Here is a 25,291-nt window from a genome sequence, read left to right on the forward strand (position 1 = left end):
GACATCTTACACTTTTGTACTACCCCTTCAATCTCTAGAGCAGTTTAGTTCCATCTATTCTGCATGCAGAGTTGTAATTTTAGAATAAGATGTCCATAGCCACTCATTATTCTTGTGGTTTGTCTGAGATATTAGTCCACTGGTGTCAATATAAAAGACAGCAAGTACTGGGAAACACAATGTTGGTGGCTCTTTGCGTGGATCTGGATGCAGATCTACTATGCATGCCACCTGCATGCAAACCTACTATGCCTACAGATGTGGTTGCTTCTGTTTCTGGGAGGACAATCTTGCTGATGAAGGAGAAAATGCTGATCTGGTATTGCTCTGGGAACGCCACAGCTCATTAGATTCATTACCTTGAACTGCTTGCCACAGGTGGAACACAGGAAGTCCTTGCGGTCCGAGTGTCGCAGCATGTGGAGCCGCAGCTTGTCGGGACGGCAGAAAGCTTTGTCGCATTCTGTACACTGGTAAATCTTTTCCGAATGGAAGCTGCGCACATGCTTCTTCACCTGGCAGTGAAGACCACAGAGAAAACTCAGGGCACTCAAGATATGGAGCAGACCACAGAACCGTTGCAGCTGTTCTGAGCAACACTAGGGGGAGACTTGGTTACTAAAAAGGCTCTTTTCTTTGGACAGTATCCACCAGCACAAGAAACTGAACAGCCCTGAAAACACTTTGCAAGAAAACGTTAGACAGAGCAGTTTGCTTGTGGTACTTTGGAATCCTATTCTCTTGCACATCTGGGAGATGCGGGGATGAACCAAAAGAATTTTTAAGCGTTCCCTAGTCTGTTCTAGGGAACCTCAGTTTTTGCATGTGAGCGATGTGGTTTACCAGAATATTTGGGGTGCTGATAATAGCTTAAAAGATAATAACAGCATAATGGATGAATCTTCAGATCTTTGTTACACAGCTGTGTAGACATCCTGTTCTCCCTAGGAATGATTCTTGACCTCACCTGCAATTGCATAACTGGGCATTTTAAAGACAATAAAAAAGAATGGTTGATGTAGTGGCAATGCTTTTATTAGAGCAGCATCGTCGAGTTACATAGTTAGCTGATGTTCATTCCCTCTATTTCTTTCATTTGAAGGAAATCTGAGAACAGAGACTGATCCCTTTACATCAGAGAGAACCGGGTGGCAGTTACAGTATGGATGGGAGGTAGAGAGCAATTCATTTTGAACACCTTCCTGCATGGTTTCCTTTGCATGTTTTAGGACTGTCCTTTGACTCAATAGGTGCACAGCAAGTTCTTTAATAAAACAGATAATAAGGCTTGGAATTCCATATCCCAGCACTGAAAAGAACAGGACTTCTGGTGCAATCCATGTTTTCTTCCTGCACCATGGAGCTGCTTGGTATCTATAGATGCTCAACAATAATTAGTCAGGGAGCTAGACTATGATTTCTGATGATTAATTCCCAGAGAGCCTGGACTTAATTATTCACATAGAAGCATATGAAAAAACAGAAAAAAAATCAGGGATGCTTTTCCTCTCTGGATCTCCTTTTCTGGAAAATGGATAGGGGAGATGCTCCTAGCTTAGTATAACTATCTCGTTACTTTCTTCCTGCTCCATGTTAACAAAGGCTGGATTATTTGTGGTAGGGGGCTGTTTTAATAACCCCCTCCATCTTTTTGGCTTTGGATTTTTAGGCAATGCCTGTCACTTCCTGGATTTAGCACTCAATTTCCATGTTTATATTCCAGGCATGATCATTTATTGAGCTATACGGCCTCTTCTTTATTCATGTTAAGTGTAATGAATGTATGTAGAGCAGGTTTACATTCTTCTAACCAAACAAGAGAACCATACCCTCACATCTTTCATCATGCAAAACTGCACAAAGGGGTTACATCAGCCACCACTCACATAAAGCTGCTTCTTGTATGGAATGTGGAAATAAAGAGGAATATTGCCCTCTACTGAACAGTAGGGATACGGCTACACTATAAGCATCTGTCAACAGACATTTCTGTCAGAAGAGATTTTCTGACAAAACATCTGTCAACAGAGTGCAGCCATACACTAAAGTAGATCAAAAGAGCGATCCGCTCTGTCAACAGAGCGGCTGGACTGCCCGGCCACTCTCTTGACAACACAGCCAAACAGAAGCACAGCAGACAGGGCTGCCCAGTGACCCAGAAGCCCTGTTTGTCGATAGGAGGCCCCCCCAGAACATCCACACAGCTTTTTTGTCAACAAAATCTGTTGACGAAGGTGCTCTTCCTCATCTGGGAGAGGCAGAAGGTTGTTGTCAGAAGTGCCAAGTTTTGTTGGCAGACTATCGACAAAACACATTTTGTGTGTGAACGTGCAGTGAGTTTTGTTGACAAAACTCGCTAGTGTAGCTGTAGCTTAGGAATTTAGGGAAGTGTAACATACTGAAATTATTTGAAATTACTGCCCTGGTATCAACAGCATCACTGCTGCAAAAAAGGCTATGGGATTTTAAATTCGTAACATGGTTTAATTGGTAAGTCTAGCAGATAGAGATAAGTGTACAATCAGATATCTACTATTGTGCCATGCATCTTAAACAAACATATGCAATCAAGAATGCCCTATTATGTTGTTCAACAGGCTGCACCAACAACTCAGTGCCATGCTGGGATATTGGCTCGCTACTAACTCTGAGGGGAAAGTGCCATCTACAAAAGAATGTTACTGCTTCCTGCCATCCTGTCCATTTTCCCCGCCAAGAACCAAACCTGCTTAGCTTGTAAGAGTTTACAGACTTACAGCATACACTGGCTCAAATGGAAACAGCACTGATAAGGATTACACATGCCAAAGGCTTGGAAGCCGTTGCATGCAGTCAGCATGGCACTCACCTGGATAAAATCGGGAAAGCGCTTTTTACAGGTCGGGCAGGTGAAATAGCCATCATTGATGTGGATTGCCACATGATCTTTGAGCAGGTCCAAGCGGTCAAAAGACTCAGGGCAGAAAATGCAGGAATATGTTTTCTGGTCCAAATGGAACTTCATGTGACTTTCAAGAGCACCGCTATTGATAAAGCCCTTATTGCAGATGTCACAGGTCAGAGGGCAGTTCCCCTCCCGCCCATGGAATCGCAAGTGCTGATCCAGCTTGTCCTTCTCTCGGAACGCCTTCCCACACTGCAGGCATTTGAAGGGACGGAAGGACTTTCTGATGAACAGATGCTGAAGAGCTGCATTCTGAAAGACAAACCCAAAGAAGAACATTAGTGTTTATTACCTCATATGGGCTTTACATAAAAGTGCAGGCTGAACTTCTCTAATCCAGAACTCTCTCATCTGGCAACATCCATATCTGACATGATTTTAGTTAGCTGGATAACCACTTATCATGGGCATGGCCAAGTTTCCCATGGTCCCATAAAGTTTGTTTACAGCCACCTGTCCTGGCTCTTAGTGTTCTGTGCTGTTGTTTACCTGTAATTTACCCCTAAATGTCTTCTATGAGCCCAGTAAGCAGTGGAAGTGTTGGTAATGCTGACAGACAATACTGACCTCCCGTGGTCCACCAAATTTTCTTGTCCAGCACCTGCTGCCAGATTAGAGAGGTTTGATCTATACTGTCAAATTTAAGTGAACCAACATAATGAGCAGTTCAGTCTCAGAAAGCCCCTTTGAGGTAGAAATACATTTTCTCCATTATACAGATGGAGAAGCTCAGGCAGAGGACAGTTACACAACTGGCCTAAAGTCACAAAGTGAGACAGTAGCTGACCCAGGAACAGAAATGAGGAATCCTGAGTTCCTGTCCTCTGCTCTAAACACATTTTCAGACAATATTTCTGTAAAACAAAGTCATTCTTCTCTCTCAAGGGTGAACTTGAGCCTGAGAGGTGCTGAACACCTGCAACTGCTATCTCAGGACATGGCTCTCTGTTTTTATATTTCTAGATTAGTCAGCACTTTGAGGCACCTCCCAACTACTCATATGCCTTATTTGTTAGCAGAGTCTCTGAAAATCTGCTGCCTTTCAGGAAGTTGATTTCTGCATCAAGGAGCATCACAGAGATATGCAGTAGTGGTTTAGCATAGCCTCAAAATAATAGCGCTAGATGTAGATACTCAAGTGGATCTTTGTGCTAACTTAAACTGTCACAGTATTAACAAAAAGGAGGAATGGGAGTTTCAAAATTGCTACAGTAGGGCCAGAGAGGAAGCTTCAGGAGCAACATGTAGTATATTGTAAGGAATCCACACAATTCTCTGATGAAATGTGCACTGTGTGTATGTTTCTGAGTGAAGTCGAGAAGTGAACACACATACAGAGTTCTGGTAAGTTAAGAACTTCAGTAGAACTCTGTGGGCCAATCAAATATATTTGATTATACCCAGTCAAGCATTAATTGCATTTTCATTTATGACATTTAGACTTTAAACTATATTAAGTATATATTTTAAATTAACTTACTATATATCTCCTGCTATTGTTCTTCCTTCTCTTTCCCTTCACTCCAATTCCTTCTTTCTTTCTTTTCTTTCTTGCCACCTCTTTTAGTGACTGTTATCTTTTGATTTAGTTGTCCTATAACATTTAACAAATTGCTGTTTCCTTCCTTCTCCTGCCTTCTAGATCACACATTCAGTAAAGTTCTGCTCAGCTCCTGATCTCTGCTCTAGGAGCAGTGACAGCTGGACTTGCAACCTGTGGAAATGTTGGTTGCTTGGTGGGCCTGCATTTCAGTAGTGGTCAGGAACTTTTTATGCTGATGAGCAGTGCATATGGGAGCGGATTACACTGATGAATACGAAATCCCATATTACAGTTTAGAAGACTGAAAGGGCCAGGCGATTCTGCAATTTCTCTTGCGGTGCTATAGAAATCTAAGGAATTTTTGCACTCTTTCCAGACAGGGATCTCCCTTCCAATGTTTACTGTTGTCTCCTCCTCATTCAGCTTCTCTGATATTTGTTTTTGTTTTTTATAGCCACATCCATGCTAGTCAGGGGAGCAGGTTTAGAATGCTGATAGTTACTGTATTTGAACATGCTTGTCCACTAACATGCTTTTGAGTACAGAGAGTCTCAGAAAACAAAATGCCCTGGTTAGAACCATCTCCACACTCTCTTCTTTATAGGACTTCTTGGCTGGCATGTGCTTCTACCCTTGAATGAGAGTCAATGAGCAGGTACTGATAAAGCTGAGTTCAAAGCTGTTCTTTCAAAATTAGAAGGCATCTCAGAAGTTATTCTGGAGTACTGGGCTACAGACACATGAAGAGAATTTGAACACTTTTCCCTTGTCTAAGCTGTAAAGAAGAAACCAGTTTGCTCTTTCCAATAATTGGGAAATGAAACAACAACTATATATAGAAAACTGCAAAACACTAATACGTCTACTATATATTTGAGAGAGCTTGTCTATGACAGACTCACTTGCTCACTCATTCTGCCTGCTCAAGAATTGCTCCCAAACGGTAAGAGCCAAGACCACCAAATTTGGTGTAAGCTTCCTCCAATTATAACTTTAAGCAAAATCAGGGTTTGGCTGTACAGGCAATGGGATGTGCCTGCAATGTGATTGTTTTCCATAACACGGAGAGGTAGGGGGCTGCTAGGAGAGACAATTATACTTTGGAATGACCACAGGGGACAGTAAGGGACCAGACATGTAGAGTCAGATCAGCTAGAACCCTATTGATCCAGCAGGGGACAGGGGTGCAGGTAAGCTTCCTGCCTGCCCCCTGCCCAGAAGGGCCCTTGCTGCTGCCAGCCCCAGGGAGCTCCCCACTGCCACCACATCCAGCCCTGTAGATCTGCCTCCCACTGCTGCCAGCCCTGTGAAGCTGCCACCCTCCACTGCCGCCAATACTGTTTCTTAAGGTATTTAATCCACACACTTTATTTTAGTGGTAAAACAGTCACATTCTTACCCAGAAAAAACTGACATAGTTCATCTGATTTCAGGTAGGCTATGCTCATGTATACCAGATAAGAATCTATAAACAGGCTTTTGAAGACTTTTACACTCTCTTCTGTTTACCTCATAGAAGTTTAAAAATCTTATTTTTTTTATTACTACTCCTTTTTAAGCTCTAGCTGTAATGGATTCTGAATCTCAAACAATGAAGGAACTCTGCATGGTTGCACGCAACAGGTGTTATAATAGATCTAGCACAGTTACAGAAAACCATAGACAGACACAAGGCGGAGGAGGTAATGTATTTTATTAGATTTTAATTTATAGATAACTACATCACCATGAACAAAACCTTACAGTCTCCGCAGAGCAGCTGTGTAAGCCTGTAGCTTCAGAAACAACAAGCAGTCCTCTAGCACCTTAAAGACTAGCAAATTTATTAGGTAATGAGCTTTTTGTGGGTAAGACCCACTTCCTCAGATTTACAGATGGAAATGCCTTCACTTTCCTTTGCCTCAGTCTGTAAATCTGAGGAAGTGGGTCTTACCAATGAAATCTCACTACCTAATATATTTGTTAGTCTTTAAGGTGCTACAGGAGTGCCAGTTACTTGTAAAGCCTTGTAGAAAAAGCAGTAAGGTTTGGCTTTAATTTTAGAGCAAAATTCTACTTGCAGAGCAGCACACTGCATCTTGACTCATATTTTCCTTCGCTTATATTCATGAACGGCTCAGCAGAGGCAGTCAATGTGGGCCAACAGCAATGTAAACACCTGTTAACTGGGAAATGGACTGAGACCCATTTCGCATAGACCATGAGGAAGCTAGAAGATGGCAAACTCTTCTTTTTCCAGTTTCCTCTGACCATGCCTATATTTATTGGATCAGCTGACCAAAGAGGGGGAAAGGTTGTCATTCCCAGCTACCAATTCCATGATCCACCCAGTCTCCTTTTCACATTGTTTAGTGAAGTAAGTAAACAGTACAAGAACAACTGATTTTTAAACACGCCTGGTTGTAATAGCTGTAATTATTAGCAACAAAGATAGTGATATTTTGTTGATAAATGAGTTTTATGTTGACTAATGTCTCCTTGGCTATGTCTACACTAGCCCCAAACTTCGAAATGGCCATGTAAATGGCCATTTCGAAGTTTACTAATGAAGCGCAGAAATACATATTAAGCGCCTCCTTAGCATGCGGGCGGCCACGGCACTTTGAAATTGACGCAGCTCGCCGCCATGTGGCTCATCCCGACGGGGCTCCTTTTCGAAAGGACCCAGCCTACTTTGAAGTCCCCTTATTCCTATGAGCATATGGGAATAAGGGGACTTTGAAGTAGGCGGGGTCCTTTCAAAAAGGAGCCCCGATGGGACGAGCCGCGTCAATTTCGAAGTGCCACGGACGCCCGCATACTAATGAGGCACTGAATATGTATTTCAGCGCTTCATTAGTAAACTTCGAAATGGCCATTTACATGGCCATTTCGAAGTTTGGGGCTAGTGTAGACACGGCCCTTAATTGTTGCTGAAGAACCAATGTTGAAATTCTGGCTCCATACAAATCAATGACAAAACTCACATTTGACTGGTGTAGGTCCAGGATATTACCCCCAGAAGTTTCAACAATGAATGTGTGGAAGTCCAACAAACATGGTGGTAGTTGTGGATATATATTTATTAACAACTAAGGTCTGGTCTACATGTTCCAGAAGATTGGCACTAGGGGGACTGGTCTCCCAGGGTTTGATTTAGCAGCACTAGTAAAGACACACTCAATAGACTGCTGATTGTGCTCTTGGCTCCAATACTGCAGTGGAATGAGATGCATAAGAGGCGTCAAGAGGAGAGTTTCTCTGGTTGATTCCCCACAGTGGAGATGTTGTGACAACTCGACCTAAGTTACACCGAGCCCAGCTAAGCTACTCACATAGCTGGAGTTGTGTAAGTTAGTTAGACATTGCTCCCTAGTGTAGACCTGGACAAAATGATGCATTTTAAAAACCTACTTATTTAGCGGCATTACTGTGCAGCTTATAACCATCGTACTTGGTAGTAGTTGTTATAAGAAACGCTAATTCTCTAGAATAGTGGTTCCTAACCTGGGGTAGGCAAACACCTAGGAGTCCATGAAAAAAGAAAGGGTAAATAAAAATGACCATAGAAAATAGAATAGGTTTTCATGGGGGTCTGTGAATGGTTTGGGGGTGGGGAATGAGGGGGTCCTCACAAGTGAAAAGGTTGGGAACTGCTGCTCTAGAAAACTAGATATTTAGATCAAATTTAAGACCTAAGGTATTTAAGAATGTCTCTTTCAAATTGCATGCAGCTCCGTATCAGATATTTCCTAAATGGGTACTATTAAAAGAGCTAGACAGAAAACTTTAAAATATATTGTTACAGTGCACGCTCTGCCAGACTGCTAAAGCCATTGAAGACTAACATAAACCAACAGAGGTGCACCAGACAGACCTGAATTAGATTGCAAGGCTGCAGAGAGATAATGCCTTAACCGGAAGATCTGTTAATATCCAGCTTAAAGTTTTGGATAATTCACTTAAACATCTTATGAAGAGCTACTTATCAATTCCTTGCAGAGGTTCACTTGGTCTGAAGAGGACTTATAGAAACTATGGAAACACATAGTTATTGGGATTACACTTAGCTTTGTGCACAATCTGTACACAGAAGAACAAATGTGAGACCATGAACAACGCAGATTCCATCTGGTGATTTTAAGCAAAGGTTGCACAAAATGATATGGCAGGCAATTTTGTTTTTTTTTGTTAGGTTACACACAGGAAAAAAAAAAAACAAACCTACCTGCAGCTCCAACTAAGCAGGCAGCATTGTGGGGAGAGAAAAATATTTACGTTATGAAACAGACTGTACAACAGAAGACTTGATTTTGGCAGAAATCAGTCTCCTGTGGGTCTTTGTCCGTTAGAGTCAGATCTGGAAGTCCTAGCTCAATATGTACTCAAACAAAACTCCCAAAAATGAGAGCTTTGCCTCAGTAAGGACCGAGCAGAGATTTCGGAATTTCAGCTAATAACTTGGGCATGGAGTTAAAGGGAGAAAATTAAAATCACAGATAATCTTTAAGATACAGTCTCTTTCTGCCTTTCATCTTTCCTCAGATAGCATGTGTATTAAAAACTATTTAATGAATCCTGCAGAGTGTCAGGGAGAATGAAGTATGCATGACAAGAGGTGGTAGCTATGGGAAGATAAAGAATTTATGGGTGCAAGGATCAGACTGTTGGGAAATAAGGAGTAGTGATATATTTAAGCTCTGTCTTACTGGTCAGTAAGCTTCAGAATTTAGTAATCTCTTATGTTTCTATTGTGCTTTGTAGCCTGGAGTACAGTAAACCTCCAAGATATGCACAACAGAGTTCTGCATGTCTCAGGTTAATGTGATTGGCACCCCTGACAGGAATGGGAAACCACTCCTGTCATGGGCAGTAACTGAGATTAAGGTGCTGTCCCCGGAAACTGCTCCTCTCAGGAGCAGCAGCCTGACTCTTACTGTCCCTAACTGGAGTGGTTTCTCAGTCTGGGGAGTGCTGGGGAGCTGGGAACCAGGAGGCAGCCTAGCTCCTGGCTCCCTTCCACTTGCAGAGCCAGGAAGTGGAGGGGAGCTGGGAGCCAGTCTGCCCTTGGTTCCTGGTTCCCCTCCACTAGCTGGAGCCAGGAAACTGTCCAAGGCTGCTGCTCTGGTTAGTTTTGCAGCTCTGCAAGGAGAGGGGAGACAGAAGTTAGGCTGCTGACCCGTTGCCAGCTCCTGGCCACTTGCTGGACTGGGAAACTGACTACCTCATGGCTGGTCAGTTTCCCAGGCCCCATTACCAGTGGGAGCTGGGAAACAAGCAGCAGCCTGGTTCCTGGCTGCCCTGCACTGACAGGAACCAGGAAACTGACCAGCCATGAGCTGGTCCCACAAGCGGTGGGGAGAAAGTTGGCTGCTGCTTGGTTCCCATCTCCCTGCTGCTTGCAGGACCTGAGAACATGACTGACACATGGCTGGTCAGTTTCCCGGGTCCCAGAAGCAGCAGGAAGATGAGAACCAGGCTGCCCACTAGTTCCTGGTTCCCCACCACTCTGGAAGCCAGAAAAAGGCTGGTCAGTTTCCCAGCTCCTGCAAGCCCAGGGGAGCCAGGAACCAGGCAGCAGCCTGATTCCCATCTCCTCTCCCCCAGTTTGTGTGAAAATTTGAGTCACGTGAGGATTGCAGGGATGCAACCCCCATGTAACTCATGGGCTACCTGTATCCCTCTGCACTTTACACACTGCACTTCTGCCCTGCAAGCTGCTTTGTATGGCTATGTCTAGACTGCAGTCTTCTGTTGGGAGGCCAGAGGTCTCCTGACAGAAGTCTGCCATTCTGGGCGCTTTCTGCCAACATCCTGGTTATCCCCGTTCCATGTGGAAGAAGGGCTGTGTCAGCAGAGGTGGGTTTTCCAACATTTCAACCTGTGTAGACAGGCTGAATGTTGGAAAAGCCTCTCCTGACAGAACTGTCAGCAGGATATGTGCAACTACTTGGCACAATTTGCATATCCTCTGTCAACAATTCTACTCATTCTAGACACAGCCTGTGAGTACAGGGCTTCATCCACATGGAGCAACTTTCAGCATCAAGCCTATGTAAGTACAGAATTTTTGAAATGCAGCCAGAGAGTGGAAACTAACAAACACACTGCTGTGCAGCAGAAGCTAGGAAACATTGATTTTGGCCAAGGGTGATGATGTAATCTCCTCTGTCACAGTACAGAGCCACTGTACCTGCATTCTCCCTCTGTTTCAGAAGGGCACCCACTGCCGTCACCTCTCTGAAATGGAGACATGCATATGACTTACTTCTGAGAGGGGTGCTTCCAGGCTCAACAGTTCCCTGCCTTCCGCATGTTATTCCCAGCAGAGATAGGCTGCTCAAGCTAGCTGGCTGTCTTTCTCTTTGGAGATGGTTAACAGTGTGACAGCCACAAGGATAGTCACCACAAAGCTCCTTATAGGCAAGCGTCTTTTATTCTTAAGGTAAAAGCATTATGATAGACAAAGCAATAAAAGAACCTACACACATTGTGCCAACTCTATAATGGGCTGTCTCCACCAACGTTTCAGGTTCATCACAACTTCATCTCAGAACAAGCATGCAGGGTTACAGTACTCCAGTCAGACCAGTTCTTCCACCCCTTCCACAAGGACTGGGGCCCTCCAGAGGGCATGGGTCCTGTCTGGTTGTGGGATCAGGAAGAAAGCCCTGGACTTGCACAAAACTAGGCTAATCATCCACAAATCATTCCTTTGTCTATTGGTCCCTGAAGACTCCAGTCTGAAACAGTACATCTGAACCTTTCCATGGCGTGGTTTCAAAGGACTGATAATCAGAGGAATTACATTTGCATTCCCCTTCTCTTCCAGCAATTAAATATGATTTCACAATAACATACGCAGGTACACTTTAATACAATGGACCCCAAAGGTACTAAATCTGATTCTATAACTTTTAAATTAATTCAGTAATGGTTATCTACTCATACAAAATGTATTTCATGGGCTCTTTTATGTCCACACAAAACAGGTAGGACCTCATTGCTCAAGTTCTGATCTCAAGTTTTCGATGGAGTAAATGCCACACAAGAAGGCTGAAGGGATGTGTTGACCATATTAGGACTGCGTCGAGTGAGTGTCAGGTATTTCCAATTAGAAATTTTAAACCACTAAGCCAGTCCCTGTGACTTACAACCTAAACATTGTAGCCTTCTTGGTAAGCAGGTTTTTACCTTCTCAAAATATCTAATGTTAACAGGTGCTTTTCACATGCAAGCCCTATGTTTACATTGGCTGTTGTAAAACTGTTACAACAGCTTTGAACCTTCACCAGGTGATGTTGCACAAGTAAGCAATGTAGCAAATGTTTCAAGAAAATTATTTACTTCATGGAACACTTTAAAAAAGGCGATGTCCCTTCACATGTATACTTTAGGCAATAGATTCTAGAACTACAAAGGTAAACCTATGTCAGGAGCTATAAATAAGAAACCCAACAGAAGAGAGACAGATATATCTAAACCGAAGTACTTCCTGGACCTGATCCAACACCCACTGAAGACAATGGAAATCTTTCCATCCATGGTAACAGAGTCTGGCTCAAACCTAATTCGCACATGGCCCTCTATTGAATCCAGCCTTGCATATGCATGGGTTCACGTTACAAGACTGAACCTCTTTAGTCCGACACGCTCTTGTCCAGCAACATCTGTGGTCTGGAATGATTTTAGTTAGCCAGATATCCACTTATCCTGGGTTTGGCTGAGTTTCCCATGGTGCCATAAAGTTTCTTTTACAGCCATCAGTCCTGGCTCTCAGTGTTCTGTGCTGTTATTTAGCTCTAATTTACCCCTAAATGTCTTCTAAAAGGCCAGTAAGCAGTGGAAGTGTTGGTAATGCTGTTAAAAAATACTGACCGCCCAGGGTTTGGAAAATTCTCTTATTCGGCACCAGTCAGGTCCCAAGGGTGCCAAACTAGAGAGTTCATGAACTGTCACACTACCAAGAGGCTAATCCTGTGCACCACTACTGTTTTTTGTGCACAACCTATACTGTGCTTTCCTTAAGACACTGCACCTTACAGGATGATGTAAACCCTAATGCAATGGTACAAGTGTGAATGTCCATTAAGACCTAGGCTATTATGGCTGTATATTGTAATGCAAAAGTCATTTTTCTTAGCTAAATTTAAAGTGCAAAAAACATTGTTCCCCTTTCTTGTGGTTATAAAAGAACCATCTGTCATTTTAACAGAACATCTATTCATTGAACAAAGTTCCCTCAATTAAAATTAGCATAGCTAGGATGCAAATGACTGAACATTTGTAACAGTTTTATTTTTAATATTACTGTGCTTCATGGTACTTGATTATATTTTTAATTTCATTGAAGGAGATACCGTAAAACTGAGGTTTATGCCTAATAAAAGCTTGGAATAATTATACAAAGCCTTTTCATGATAATTATTTCTTTTAAATCTTTGACTGGAATTGTTTGCCTGAAGATGGACAGTCCTACAAGCACTTCATGCCTTATTCTTTTCTTAGAAAGGAAGAAGAGTTCACAAAGTTTGAATTACGAAAAATAAAATTACTTTCATGTTTCTTGCATAGCTTCTCAACAGTCAGCTCAGGATAGCATCCAAGTTACTGCTTTTCAGTAAGAAATCCTGTCTGGTAATGAGGGTGACTGAGTAACCTAGGTCCAGTTTGAATTGGTAGCCACAAATTTTGTACCTGTTCTTTAAAAATAGATGACATTTTACATATTTGAATTCATATTTTTAGCGTCCCTTTGCTGGATTATGACATTTCCTATTGCACACTGTGATAAAAGGGTGCAGTGAATTGCTCACACATATTGCAAGAGTAAGATCTGAGAAGCTTTCCTGGTTAAAGATCTGATGTTGCATGACAGCATTGCTGACAGTCTAAATACATAGGCAGCCTCTATGCAACCATCCCACATGCAGTTCTTCCAATGCACCTTGAATTGAATAACCTCTGCTTTGAAGAACCATATCTCTGTAGGGCTCTGCTAATTAATGGTTGCCAAATGTAACAATCTGCTGAAGGAGGAGATCTGTGATACAAATGTGTTGCTGAGGAATAAATAACCACCACACTCATCCAACTTGTGACCCAAATTCAAGTAACCAGGAAGCAAAGGCTAATGCATGAGACAAACCAACTCAGTCTCTCCCCACTACCTCCAAACCACAAATGAGACCTTCCGACCATTTAACATCCAGTAATTAAAGAAATGCAATGAAACTACTTCTCCCCAGACATGCATGACTGCAACTTGTAGGACACTTATACCACCTTATGCAAAAATGAATCAAGACACATTTGGGAACAGATCCAACACTATTTATTGTCAGAGCTTCAACAGCTGGCTTCTTACTCTATACTAGTTTGACCACCACTGTCTGCTCCTACCAACCACATTCCCAGTGTTCTTGGGTTACAGCTGTCTGGTGGCCTTACATAAAGCCACCATTACATGTCTAGTGTTTTCAATAGAGAGGAAGATAAAAAGAAAGACTGCTTCACAAAACACCGACTACTAGGTGCACGAATTTTATGCTTCACGCTCATGCACTTTTAGTGTGACTGAGCCAAATTCTACACTTAGTTAAGTCACTGTATCTGTTAAGTAACATCATCAACACCAACACATCCACATTGGTGTACACAGAGTAAAATCTGGCTCAGGATCCCCCTATAAGAATCATTCATTGTCCTTTTTTAATCCTCTCTCTCTTTCTCTCATCCCCTAAAAATAAAGCCTCAAATTGTTTGCAGCTGTTTCCTGCTATAATCACAATTTTACACATGAAGGAGGGAGAAAAAAAAAGATTTTAGGCTCAATAAACCAATGGCACAATTACACGGCTTGGAGGATTATTTGCCTGAATTGTTTTCCTCCCACGCATGATAGAAAAATCCCAGCTTTGTCAGCTGCCACAGATCACAGGTTCTAAATGTTTGCTGTTGGTATGCAAAGTTCTCAGCACAGGTTTTACCCTTCTGAAGGGGAGGTTTCCTTCTTCAAGAAAGAATTTTATCATTAAAAATCTTCAGTGAATGGACACGGTGCCTCTTTGGCAATGACTTCTAAAGCCAGCAGATCTGCAAGACACACAGATGGTGCTCCGAACAAGCCATTATTCCGTGCCCCAGCACCATGAGTTGGCCGGCTGTTCAGAGCACTTCTGCCTGTCAACTTGGACGGACTATGTTTTGATGAAAGAGTTACTGTGCTGGAATTGAACTGTTTCCAATTGGTGACCAAATCACAGTGGTATCTCATGAGACACTAATTCTTTGTATTAGGCTTGTCTTACTCTCTGAGCAAGAGAATTCTCTGAGCTTGAGATGCTGTGTTTGGGACTTGAAGACAGACACCATACTGGGGAAAAAAAACAGCTGTTGCCTGTCTGGCCAATTAAGCCTTCCACTGGCTAAAGCAAAGTGATAGAGTGGGGGATGGCCTGGGCCACCATCATCTTCACTTACCCGAATGCGCTTTGCTCGCCTCATATCATCTGCTGTCATGGTGCTCTGTGTAGGCCCCGGGCTCTCATCGTGCTGCTGCTGAAGTTGCAGCGGATGGCCTTCTGGTTGCTGATCAAGTGCGGACTGGGTTTCTGGTGGCACTGGGGTCGGCTCCTGTTGTTCCAGCCCATTGAGCGTGGCTTGTCCAGCCTCATCAAACTGTCCCTTGCTGGAAAAATGCAGCAAGTCCTGAAATCACAAATCACACAGCTGGTGACTATTTCCCCTCACCCTGTGAGAAAGGCTCTAATAACACTTGATTGGCAGATGATTGGATTTCTTCATATTTTAAAATGATCATTCTCAAGACACTCAAGCCTGTTTCCTCTAAAGCTTCCCATTGCTAACACCATTTGAGCTCTACTTAGCAATAACAGCATTGACAGCAGGGGTGTAGATGGTGCTGCAAGTGGAAGCACATGTTCTAACCACCATGTTATCCAAGCCTGCTCATGGCAGAGGAGCTCAACCACAGGCATCTTAGTACATTAGTGCCTACCATTGTTATCACCAAGGGAGATGAACCCGTTAGCCATGGTAGGAAACTGTAAGGACAATTCCTCATGTAGATGAGGCCTCAAGGGAATACAGTGAGTCTCTCCCTTGTGTGAGTTTACTGTCAAGTGAATTGAATTATGTTTTCATGTTAAAAGTTTGCCCCATCCAGCAAACTGACAAGAGCGGTGAAGCTGGAAGTAAGACATTAGGACACAAAATTGTGCCTTTTTATTTTTATATCTGACTCCCAATCTCCATCTCTCCAGGCAGCAGTAAAAGCAACCTGTGCGTTTTTACATTTGTTACGCTGCAGAGCTGCTTCTTGGAACCTGGTCAGAGGAGGGAACCTGGGTGGTCAGAAGCAGAATGCTCCAGACCCCACACTCTCCTCCCTAACAGACTCCAATAATCATTCTGAGATGGAAGCTTCCAATAGCTGAAGAAAAATTATTGTTTCATTAACTGCTTGAAAAACAAATAGGGAAATATGAGTAAGATGAAAGCCATGAAGTGTGGAGCCAAGGGCATCTAAGAAAAAGATGTGTCTGGGCAAAGATCAGCAGTAGAAGGAGGAGAAAGAGTGAGCTGTAAAGGGGAATGCTTCCAGGTATAAGTCTTGAATGCTCAGCCAGTACAGATTGTTCAAGGGTTCAAATCGTGCTTTGGTTGATAAATTCCCACAAACTGCAGAACCTGATGATGAATTCCTGGTTGAAGCTCTGTGCAGGAGGTCAGATTAGATGATGACACTGATCGCTTCTGACTTCAAAAGCATGAAAGGCTGGGCAAAGTCATTTGTTTAAGCAATGCATACCACACAGCACTGAGTGGAGTCAATGTGAATCAGGAGAGTGTCAGTGTTCCACAGTGTAATGGGCTCTTTCTAAGTCTACCACAGTGATGATGGCTGCAGAGTTTGGGAGCTTCTTAAATGAGATGCTCTGCAACATCACATGCACCTTCCTCCCTGTCAATGGTGTACACAGTATGTTCGTGTGGCACTCAGAGTTGATATGGCACAGTGTTCACTTCTCTCCTTTGGACCTACATGATGATACTCATCTGTGGTCATACCACCATGAGCCTTGTCTGCTAAGACAAATAGCACTGTGCCAGATCAGTACGTGGATGGAAGCCTTAGACTCGCAGATTGTAAGTTGAAAAGGGGCCATCATGATAATCCAATCTGCCCCCCTAAATACCACAGGTAACAGAACCTCACCCAGTGACCCCTGCAATAGGACCATAACCTTTGGCTGAGCTACTGAATTCCTCAAACACTGATGTGAAGATTTCAGTTTATAGAGCATCCACCAGAAAGTGGACCGCTACCCATGCTGCAGAGGCAAGCAAAGAGTCCCCAGGGTTTCTGCCAATCTGGCACAGGGGCAACTTCCAGCACCACAACCTCAAATAGTTTTCAGTTACACCCTGGGTATGTGGGGCAAAACTCAGCAGTCAGACATGTGGGAAAGAATTCTCTGCAGTAACTCAGAGCCCTCCCTATCTAGTGTCCCATGTCCAGTTGTTGGAGATACAGCAGAACCCCGTGTATCTAATCTAACAGGGATCATGGCCAGATCAGATAACCAAAATTCAGGTAACCTGGATAATGGCAACGTGCAGGACTACAGAGCCATCTGGTGGCCACAGTAGAGATCACCGGCTTCTGGACCTTTGTGCACTGGTTGTTGGGTTGATAGGGAAAGCTGGATAATACAGGTCAGGATTCTAATATATGTTCTAATAGCGACTCTGCAGAAGACATATCTGTTGTAGGCAACCGCATCATACCGTTCCCTCCATAAATTTATCACACTCAGTCTGACAAAAGTTAGGCTTTTCACCCCTCCCACTTTCTTCTGAAACTCTTCCAAAACTTCTTTCCTTTGAAGGTTAGAAAGCTTTCTTTAACTTCAAGCCTAAATTTAACTTATTTATTTATTTATTTATTAATAAATCAATTTATTTATTTATTATTTATGGCCAGTTTATATCCATGCTGGCCCTTAACTTAAATAACTTCCTTCCTGGTATTTATCCTTCTCACGTATTTTTGGAGAGAAATCATGTCTCCCTTCAGCTTTCATTTGTTGGACTAAAGAAGCCAAGCTCCTTAGGTCTCCTCTTGTCTCCACTTTTCTCATCATCTCCCAGTAGCCCGTCTCTGCATCTGGTTCACTTTGAATTCATCTTTCTTAAATAAGGGAGACCAGAACTGCATTCCAGTATTCCGGTCTCAGCAGTGGCTTGTACGATGATATGAGCCCTTTCCTATCATAACTGGAAATACCTCATACATTCTAGAATTGGTCGACCAATATACCCAGGTCTTTCCTCTCCTCTGCTGGTTCCAACTGGTAAACACCCAATTTAAAGGCTCTCCCCTAATAACCTCCATCCAGGCTGATAGTTCATCTTTTGGTATGACCCACTGTAGTTTCCCCTTTAACCAGTTCCTTACTAATCTTTCAATTTTCATATTAACTCCCATCTTCTCCAATTTAATTAATAATTTCCCCTGTGGAACTGTGCCAAATGCTTTACTGAAATCCAGGCAGATTAGATAAGCATATCCTTTGTCTAGAAAATCAGTTATCTTCTCAAAGAAAAAAATTAGACTGGTCTTACACACTCCACCTATTTAAAAGCTATAATGTATTTTATCTCAATTACCATTTACTGCTAACTTTAACTACGCTGTCTCTCAATTTTTTTTCTAAGATCCAGAATGCAATGGAGGTCAGGCTAAAAGGCCTGAAGTTTCCCAGATCACTTTTTTTCCTCCTTCTCTAGACATAGATACTTTATTGTAATTCTCTGTTCACAGAGTACAATCCCCGAGATTATGGATTCAATAAAAATCCTAACTATTGGGTTTGCAATTTTGTTTTAGATGGAGATACTTGAGCTTGGATTTGGTTCCACTAGATTTGGTACCACTTCAATTTCTGATGTGGTAGTTTCCACTGCTATATCCTTGTGGCACTAATCACCTTGGCACTACCCAACAACTCCTCATTACACAGGCAGTGAGTTATACAGGATCGAGACACTCGGGCATCATGAATATTCAAGGCTCGTCTCCAATACTCTTAACTGCCACAGAGTCTGAGGCCAGGTCTACATTAGACATTCAAGTCAATTGCAGATAAGCAATTCTAGCTAGGGCAATTGTGTAGCTAGAATTGATTTATCTACAACTGATTTACCTGTCTGACTTCACAGAGGGAGGTCAACGGGAGAAACTCTCCCGTTGACCTCCCTTACTCCTCATGGTATTTAGTACAAGTGTTGACTGACAACCCCAGACAGTTTGATTTCACGGATCCCTACTAGGCATGCGAAATTGAACCACGAAAGATCAACCCTGACCAGGACAATCTTCCCCGTAGTGAAGATGTACCCTGAGTGTGACTGTGATGGATTTGAAGACAGGAGCAGCACATACTTTGCTGCAGGGAGTTTGTGTATAAACAGAAGCAGAGTTATTAAGGTAACAAATGGCTTGTCATGAAAGCAAACTAAAAAGAATTAGGCTCTTTCTAAACCAAAATAGAGTCAGATTGCTGGTTCTTAAAATTAAAAAGATCATAGGGCTGTTTATAAACTAAGGACCGGGGGAGTGGCCAAATGCGGAGAAGCATGTGGATCAGACAGAGCCATATCTTAGGGGAGGGTCTAATTCTCTGTGTCCTAGTAAAAAAGAGAGGATGGAAGATGATAAAATACAGGTAAGATCTGATGAGAAACAGTCAAATGAAAAAAAGTCCCATTCAATCACATCATGTAATGGCAAACACCTAAAAGGTGATACGGTTTTTAAATGCTTATATATAAACTCTATAAGTCTAAATAATAATATGTATCAGAGAGGTAGCCATGGTAGTCTGTACCTCCAAAAACAACAAGAAGTCCTGTGATACCTTATAGACTAACAGATATTTTGGAGCATAAGCTTTCATGGGCAAAGACCTGCTTTGTCAGATGCAATAATAATATGGGTGAACTAGAGGCTACGTCTACACGTGAAGCCTACATTCAAGTAGCTTATTTCGATGTAGCGACATAACGTCTACACGTCCTCCAGGGCTGGCAACGTTGACGTTCAACATCAACGTTGCGCAGCACCACATCGAAATAGGCACTGCGAGGGAACGTCTACACGCCAAAGTAGCACACATCGAAATAAGGGTGCCAGGCACAGCTGCAGACAGGGTCACAGGGCAGACTCAACAGCAAGCCGCTCCCTAAAGGGCCCCTCCCAGACACAGTTAAGAACATAAGAACATAAGAACATAAGAATGGCCATACTGGGTCAGACCAAAGGTCCATCAAGCCCAGCATCCCATCTGCCGACGGTGGCCAATGCCAGGTGCCCCAGAGAAGGAGAACAGAAGACAAGTGATTTATCTCCTGCCATCCATCTCCTGCCCTTGTTATGAAGGCTAGGGCACCATACTTTATCCCTGGCTAATAGCCATTTATGGACCTGACCTGCAAAAATTTATCAAGCTCTTTTTTAAACCCTAATAGAGTCCTGGCCTTCACAGCCTCCTCGGGCAAGGAGTTCCACAGGTTGACTGTGCGCTGTGTGAAGAAAAATTTCCTTTTATTAGTTTTGAACCTACTACCCATCAATTTCATTTGGTGTCCCCTAGTTCTTGTATTATGGGAAAAGGTAAATAATTTTTCTATATTCACTTTCTCCACACCATTCATGATTTTATATACCTCTATCATATCGCCCCTCAATCGCCTCTTTTCCAAACTGAAAAGTCCCAGTCTCTCTAGCCTCTCCCCATATGGGACCCTTTCCAAGCCCCTAATCATCTTAGTCGCCCTTTTCTGAACCTTTTCTAATGCCAATATATCTTTTTTGAGGTGAGGAGACCACATCTGCACGCAGTACTCGAGATGTGGGCGTACCATAGTTTTATATAGGGGAAGTATGATATCTTTTGTCTTATTATCGATCCCTTTTTTAATAATTCCTAACATCCTATTTGCCTTACTAACTGCCGCTGCACACTGCGTGGATGTCTTCAGAGAACTATCCACTATAACTCCAAGATCCCTTTCCTGATCTGTCGTAGCTAAATTTGACCCCATCATGTAGTACGTGTAATTTGCGTTATTTTTTCCAACATGCATTACCTTACACTTACCCACATTAAATTTCATTTGCCATTTTGCTGCCCAATCACTCAGTTTGCTGAGATCTTTTTGTAGTTCTTCACAATCCCTTTTGCTTTTGACTGTCCTGAACAACTTGGTGTCATCTGCAAACTTTGCCACCTCACTGCTTACCTCATTTTCTAGATCATTGATGAACAAGTTGAACAGGATCGGTCCCAGGACTGAGCCCTGGGGAACACCACTAGTTACCCCCCTCCATTGTGAAAATTTACCATTTATTCCAACCCTTTGTTTTCTGTCTTTTAACCAATTCCCGATCCATGAAAGGACCTTTCCTCCTATCCCATGACCACCTAATTTACATAAAAGCCTTTGGTGTGGGACCGTGTCAAAGGCTTTCTGGAAATCTAGGTATATTATGTCCACTGGGTGCCCCTTGTCCGCATGTTTATTAACCCCTTCAAAGAATTCTAATAGATTAGACAGACACGACTTCCCTCTGCAGAAACCATGCTGACTTTTGCCCAACAATTCGTGCTCTTCTATGTGCCTTGCAATTTTACTCTTTACTAGTGTTTCTACTAATTTACCTGGTGCTGATGTTAAACTTATCGGTCTATAATTGCCAGGATCTCCTCTAGAGCCTTTTTTAAATATTGGTGTTATATTGGCCGTCTTCCAGTCATTTGGTACCAAAGTGGATTTAAAGGATAGGTTACAAACCACTGTTAATAACTCCGCAATTTCACATTTGAGTTCTTTCAGAATCCTTGGGTGAATGCCATCTGGTCCTGGAGACTTGTTACTATTCAGCTTATCAATTAATTCCAAAACCTCCTCTAATGTCACTTCAATCTGAGTGAGTTCCTCAGATTTGTCGCCTAAAAAGGCTGGCTCAGATTTAGGAACCTCTGTAACATCTTCAGCCGTGAAGACTGAAGCAAAGAAATCATTTAATCGCTCCGCAATGGCACTGTCTTCCTTGATCGCTCCTTTTATATCTTTATCATCCAAGGGCCCCACTGCTTTTTTAGCAGGCTTCCTGCTTCTAATGTATTTAAAAAACATTTTACTATTGTTTTTTGAATTTTTGGCTAGCTGTTCCTCAAACTCTTTTTTGGCTTTTCTTACTACATTATGACAGTTAATTTGGGAGTGTTTATGTTCCTTTCTATTTTCCTCACTAGGATTTGACTTCCACTTTTTAAAAGCTGCCCTTTTCTCTCTCACTGCCTTTTTAACATGGCTGTTTAGCCATGGTGGTTCTTTGTTAGGTCTCTTTCTGTGTTTTTTTATTTGGGGTATACATTTAAGTTGGGCCTCTAGTATGGTGTCTTTAAACAGTTTCCATGCAGCTTCCAGGGATTTTAGTTTAATTACTCTACCTTTTAGTTTCTGTTTAACTAGCTTCCTCATTTTAGTGTAATTCCCCTTTTTGAAATTAAATGCCAGAGTGTTTGACCGCTGCGGTGTTCTTCCCAACACAGGAATATTAAAAGTTATTATATTGTGGTCACTATTTCCAAGCGGTCCAGTAACAGTTACCTCTTGGACCAGATCCTGCGTTCCAGTCAAGACTAGATCGAGAATCGACTCTCCCCTTGTGGGTTCCTGTACTAGCTGCTCCAAGAAGCAGTCATTTAAGGCATCAAGAAATTTAATCTCTGAATCCCGTCCTGAGGTGACATGCACCCAATCAATATGGGGATAATTGAAATCTCCTATTATTACTGTGTTTTTTATTTTGATAGCCTCTCTAATCTCCCTTAACATTTCAGCATCACTATCACTGTCCTGGTTAGGTGGTCGGTAATATATTCCTAATGCCATATTCATATTAGAGGAATGAATTGTTATCCATAATGATTCTATGCACTAAACAACACAAGATCCACAGAGCCGACAACTGGTTGCAGACCCTGTGCATGCAGCATGGATCCCCAGCCTCCGCAGCAGCAGCCAGAAGCCCTGGGCTAAGGGCTGCTGCCCACGGTGACCATAGAGCCCCGCAGGGGCTGGAGAGAGAGCGTCTCTCAACCCCTCAGCTGATGGCCGCCATGGCGGACCCCGCTATTTCGATGTTGCGGGACGCGGATCGGCTACACGTGCCCTACTTCGATGTTCAACTTCGAAGTAGGGCGCTATTCCTATCCCCTCATGGGGTTAGCGGCTTTGTCGTCTCGCCGTCTAACGTCGATGTTAACATCGAAATAGCGCCCAACACGTGTAGCCGTGACAGGTGCTATTTCGAAGTTAGTGCCGCTACTTCTAAGTAGCGTGCACGTGTAGACACGGCTAGAGTGCCCCATATTAAAGGAAAATATTGATATAGTAGACATAACAGAAACTTGGTAGAGTGAGGATAACCAGTAGAAAGCAGTCATGCCAGGGTACAAAATATACTGGAAGAACAGGACAGGGTCATGCTGGTGGAGAAGTGGCACTATATGTAAAAGAAAGCATCAACTTAAATAAAAATCTTAAATGAACCTAACTGTACCACAGAATATCCATGGATAGTAATTCCATAATCTACTAATAAGACTATAGCAGTAGGGCTATCAGCCACCTGACCAGGAGAGTGATAATGGCTGTGAAATGCTAAGGGAGAATAGAGAATGATGATCAAAAAAATAATAATGCAGCTATCCCCATATTGACTGGGAATGGGATACAGAGATAAAGTTTCTTGACACTTTGAGTGACTGTTTCTTGGAACAGCTGCTTCTAGAAACTACAAAACAAGAGGCAATTCTTGACTCAGTCCTAAGTGGAGAACAACTGGGGTGGAGTCACGACTATTATTTTGCCAAGTTTCTGTTATCCTGTACCTGAAATTCTACTTCATCTATTTCATTACCCAAGCTTCTTTCACTGATGTACAGACATCTTCACTGTTTGTGCTTGGCCTCACCTTGATTTTCTTGCCAAATTAGGTAGTCATTTTTCTGCCAGAATCACCTGTTACTGTCAGTGGAGGGATGGCACAATCTTTCCTGTTGTTCATTCTCCTATTGTCTCTTGTTCTCTTTTCCATTGCTGCACGCTCCTATACTTGCTTTTCTTCCCACTCTGTTTTAGAATCAGGCATGGAGATTACAGCTGTCTCCCCTGAATTCCTGGTTTAATTCTCTTTGAAATCAGTTGAAGTCTGTTACTCTCCCTAAGCAGGTGAAGTCCATCCCATGAGAACAGTCTTCTGTTCACAGATGTCTCCCAGAGGACAAATATTCCAAACCCTCCTTACAGTAACACTGCCTAAGGCATACATTGGTCATCTTAATCTTGTCTTATTTCTGCTCTCCTCTTCAATGGATAGGCAGAAGTCCACTAAGGATCACTTGAGCTTCCATTTCTTTAATCTATCTTCCCCAGCCTGATACAGTCCTCCTTACCACATCCCAGTGAGAACCTAGCAGTATCATTTATTCCCACATGCATGACCATCAGTGGATTCTTCTCTGCTTTCATTTGGACCCTCTTCAACCTCTGGTCCGTAACCCATACCACAGTTTTCTCCTGCTCTCTGGATCAGCTCTGGTGACTTGCCCAACTATTCTTCTGAGTTAGGCAGTCTCCAGTTACGTAGACCTGCCTCTTCCTAAGTGTTGCATTAAAAGATACATTTGTACGCAATCTTCCCTCTGAGTCCCTACTGATCCAATACCCTAGTATCACGTCAAAAGACAGATCATTGCTCCAGATGACAGTTTTCAACTGAGACATAAAACTGAACCACTGATCACTTCTAACACTTTTCATAAAAATAATGGCAGTAAACTCTAGGCCTGGTCTGAACTAGAGGGAGTTTGCTGGCATAGCTATGCCTGAACAGCTATATCCATCATATTCCCCGACCTCGCAGGTGAAGTGCACATCTTCCTGACAAAGGAGAGTTTTTCTGAAGGGATAGCTTAAATCAGTTCCACAAATTAAATAAAGGGCACCAGAAAAAAAGACTTCTCTGCTGGTATAACAGCATCTAAGGCTTTTTGCCGGTATAAAAATATTGTAAACAATCACACCTCCAACCAACATTATTATGTAACAAAAAGTTCTAGTGTCAACCTGGCCCTAGTGTCCCAGCCAACTTTAACTGCTTACCTAATTCCCTCTGCAGTTGCAACTGGAACTGGTCTTTCCCACTGTCCCCTTTAAACAGCTATGTAATGCTACCATGGAACTGTTAACCGGGTTCCATCCCATAGCTCTTTTCCAATAGGGGTGAACTGCTTTGTGTTAAAAAGTGCTGTAGAAATGCAAGTTAGGAATAAATTACTGTGTTTTCCCAGGCTGAGTGCCACTGCCAGAACAATAAAAACTAGTGGCCATATTCTGGCCTGAATAACATGGCATAATAAATCACGAGAGTACATCAGAGATTACATTTTTCTCCATCGCTCCCCAAGAATACCTGTGTTCCTTCTTCACACTTTTCCCCATTTTCACTGGTTACTTCCAAGCGCATGAATTTCGGGGGACGCCCTGGCCGTCTGCCTGGCCCAAACCTCCTCTTTCCTCGCCCGCGACCTCTGCCTCTCGCTCTGCAGAACATACGGTGCTCCAGGTTAGAGAAAGAGGACATGGATTTGGAATCCACTCTTTTCCTGACTGTTTTTCTAGGTGATCACCTCTAAATCCAGTGAGTTCAGTAAAATGGCCTCTGG

At 42.8% G+C, this 25,291-nt stretch overlaps 1 protein-coding gene across 4 annotated transcripts in view; it reads right to left on the reverse strand.

Annotated features, from left to right (window-relative positions):
* PRDM10 (PR/SET domain 10) overlaps positions 1–25,291 on the reverse strand; it is a 74,209-nt gene that overhangs the window by 16,331 nt on the left and 32,587 nt on the right. For all 4 annotated transcript variants that reach the window (XM_074976975.1, XM_074976974.1, XM_074976977.1 and 1 more), the window contains 4 exons: positions 25,039–25,168; positions 14,949–15,176; positions 2,849–3,196; positions 360–515 (listed from right to left, as the gene is read on the reverse strand). In XM_074976975.1, coding sequence (XP_074833076.1) covers positions 360–515; positions 2,849–3,196; positions 14,949–15,176; positions 25,039–25,168 — 862 coding nt within the window. The remainder of the gene's footprint in view (positions 1–359; positions 516–2,848; positions 3,197–14,948; positions 15,177–25,038; positions 25,169–25,291) is intronic.

Source organism: Carettochelys insculpta, chromosome 25 (assembly GCF_033958435.1).
Source record: "Carettochelys insculpta isolate YL-2023 chromosome 25, ASM3395843v1, whole genome shotgun sequence".
Taxonomy (NCBI): domain Eukaryota; kingdom Metazoa; phylum Chordata; order Testudines; family Carettochelyidae; genus Carettochelys; species Carettochelys insculpta.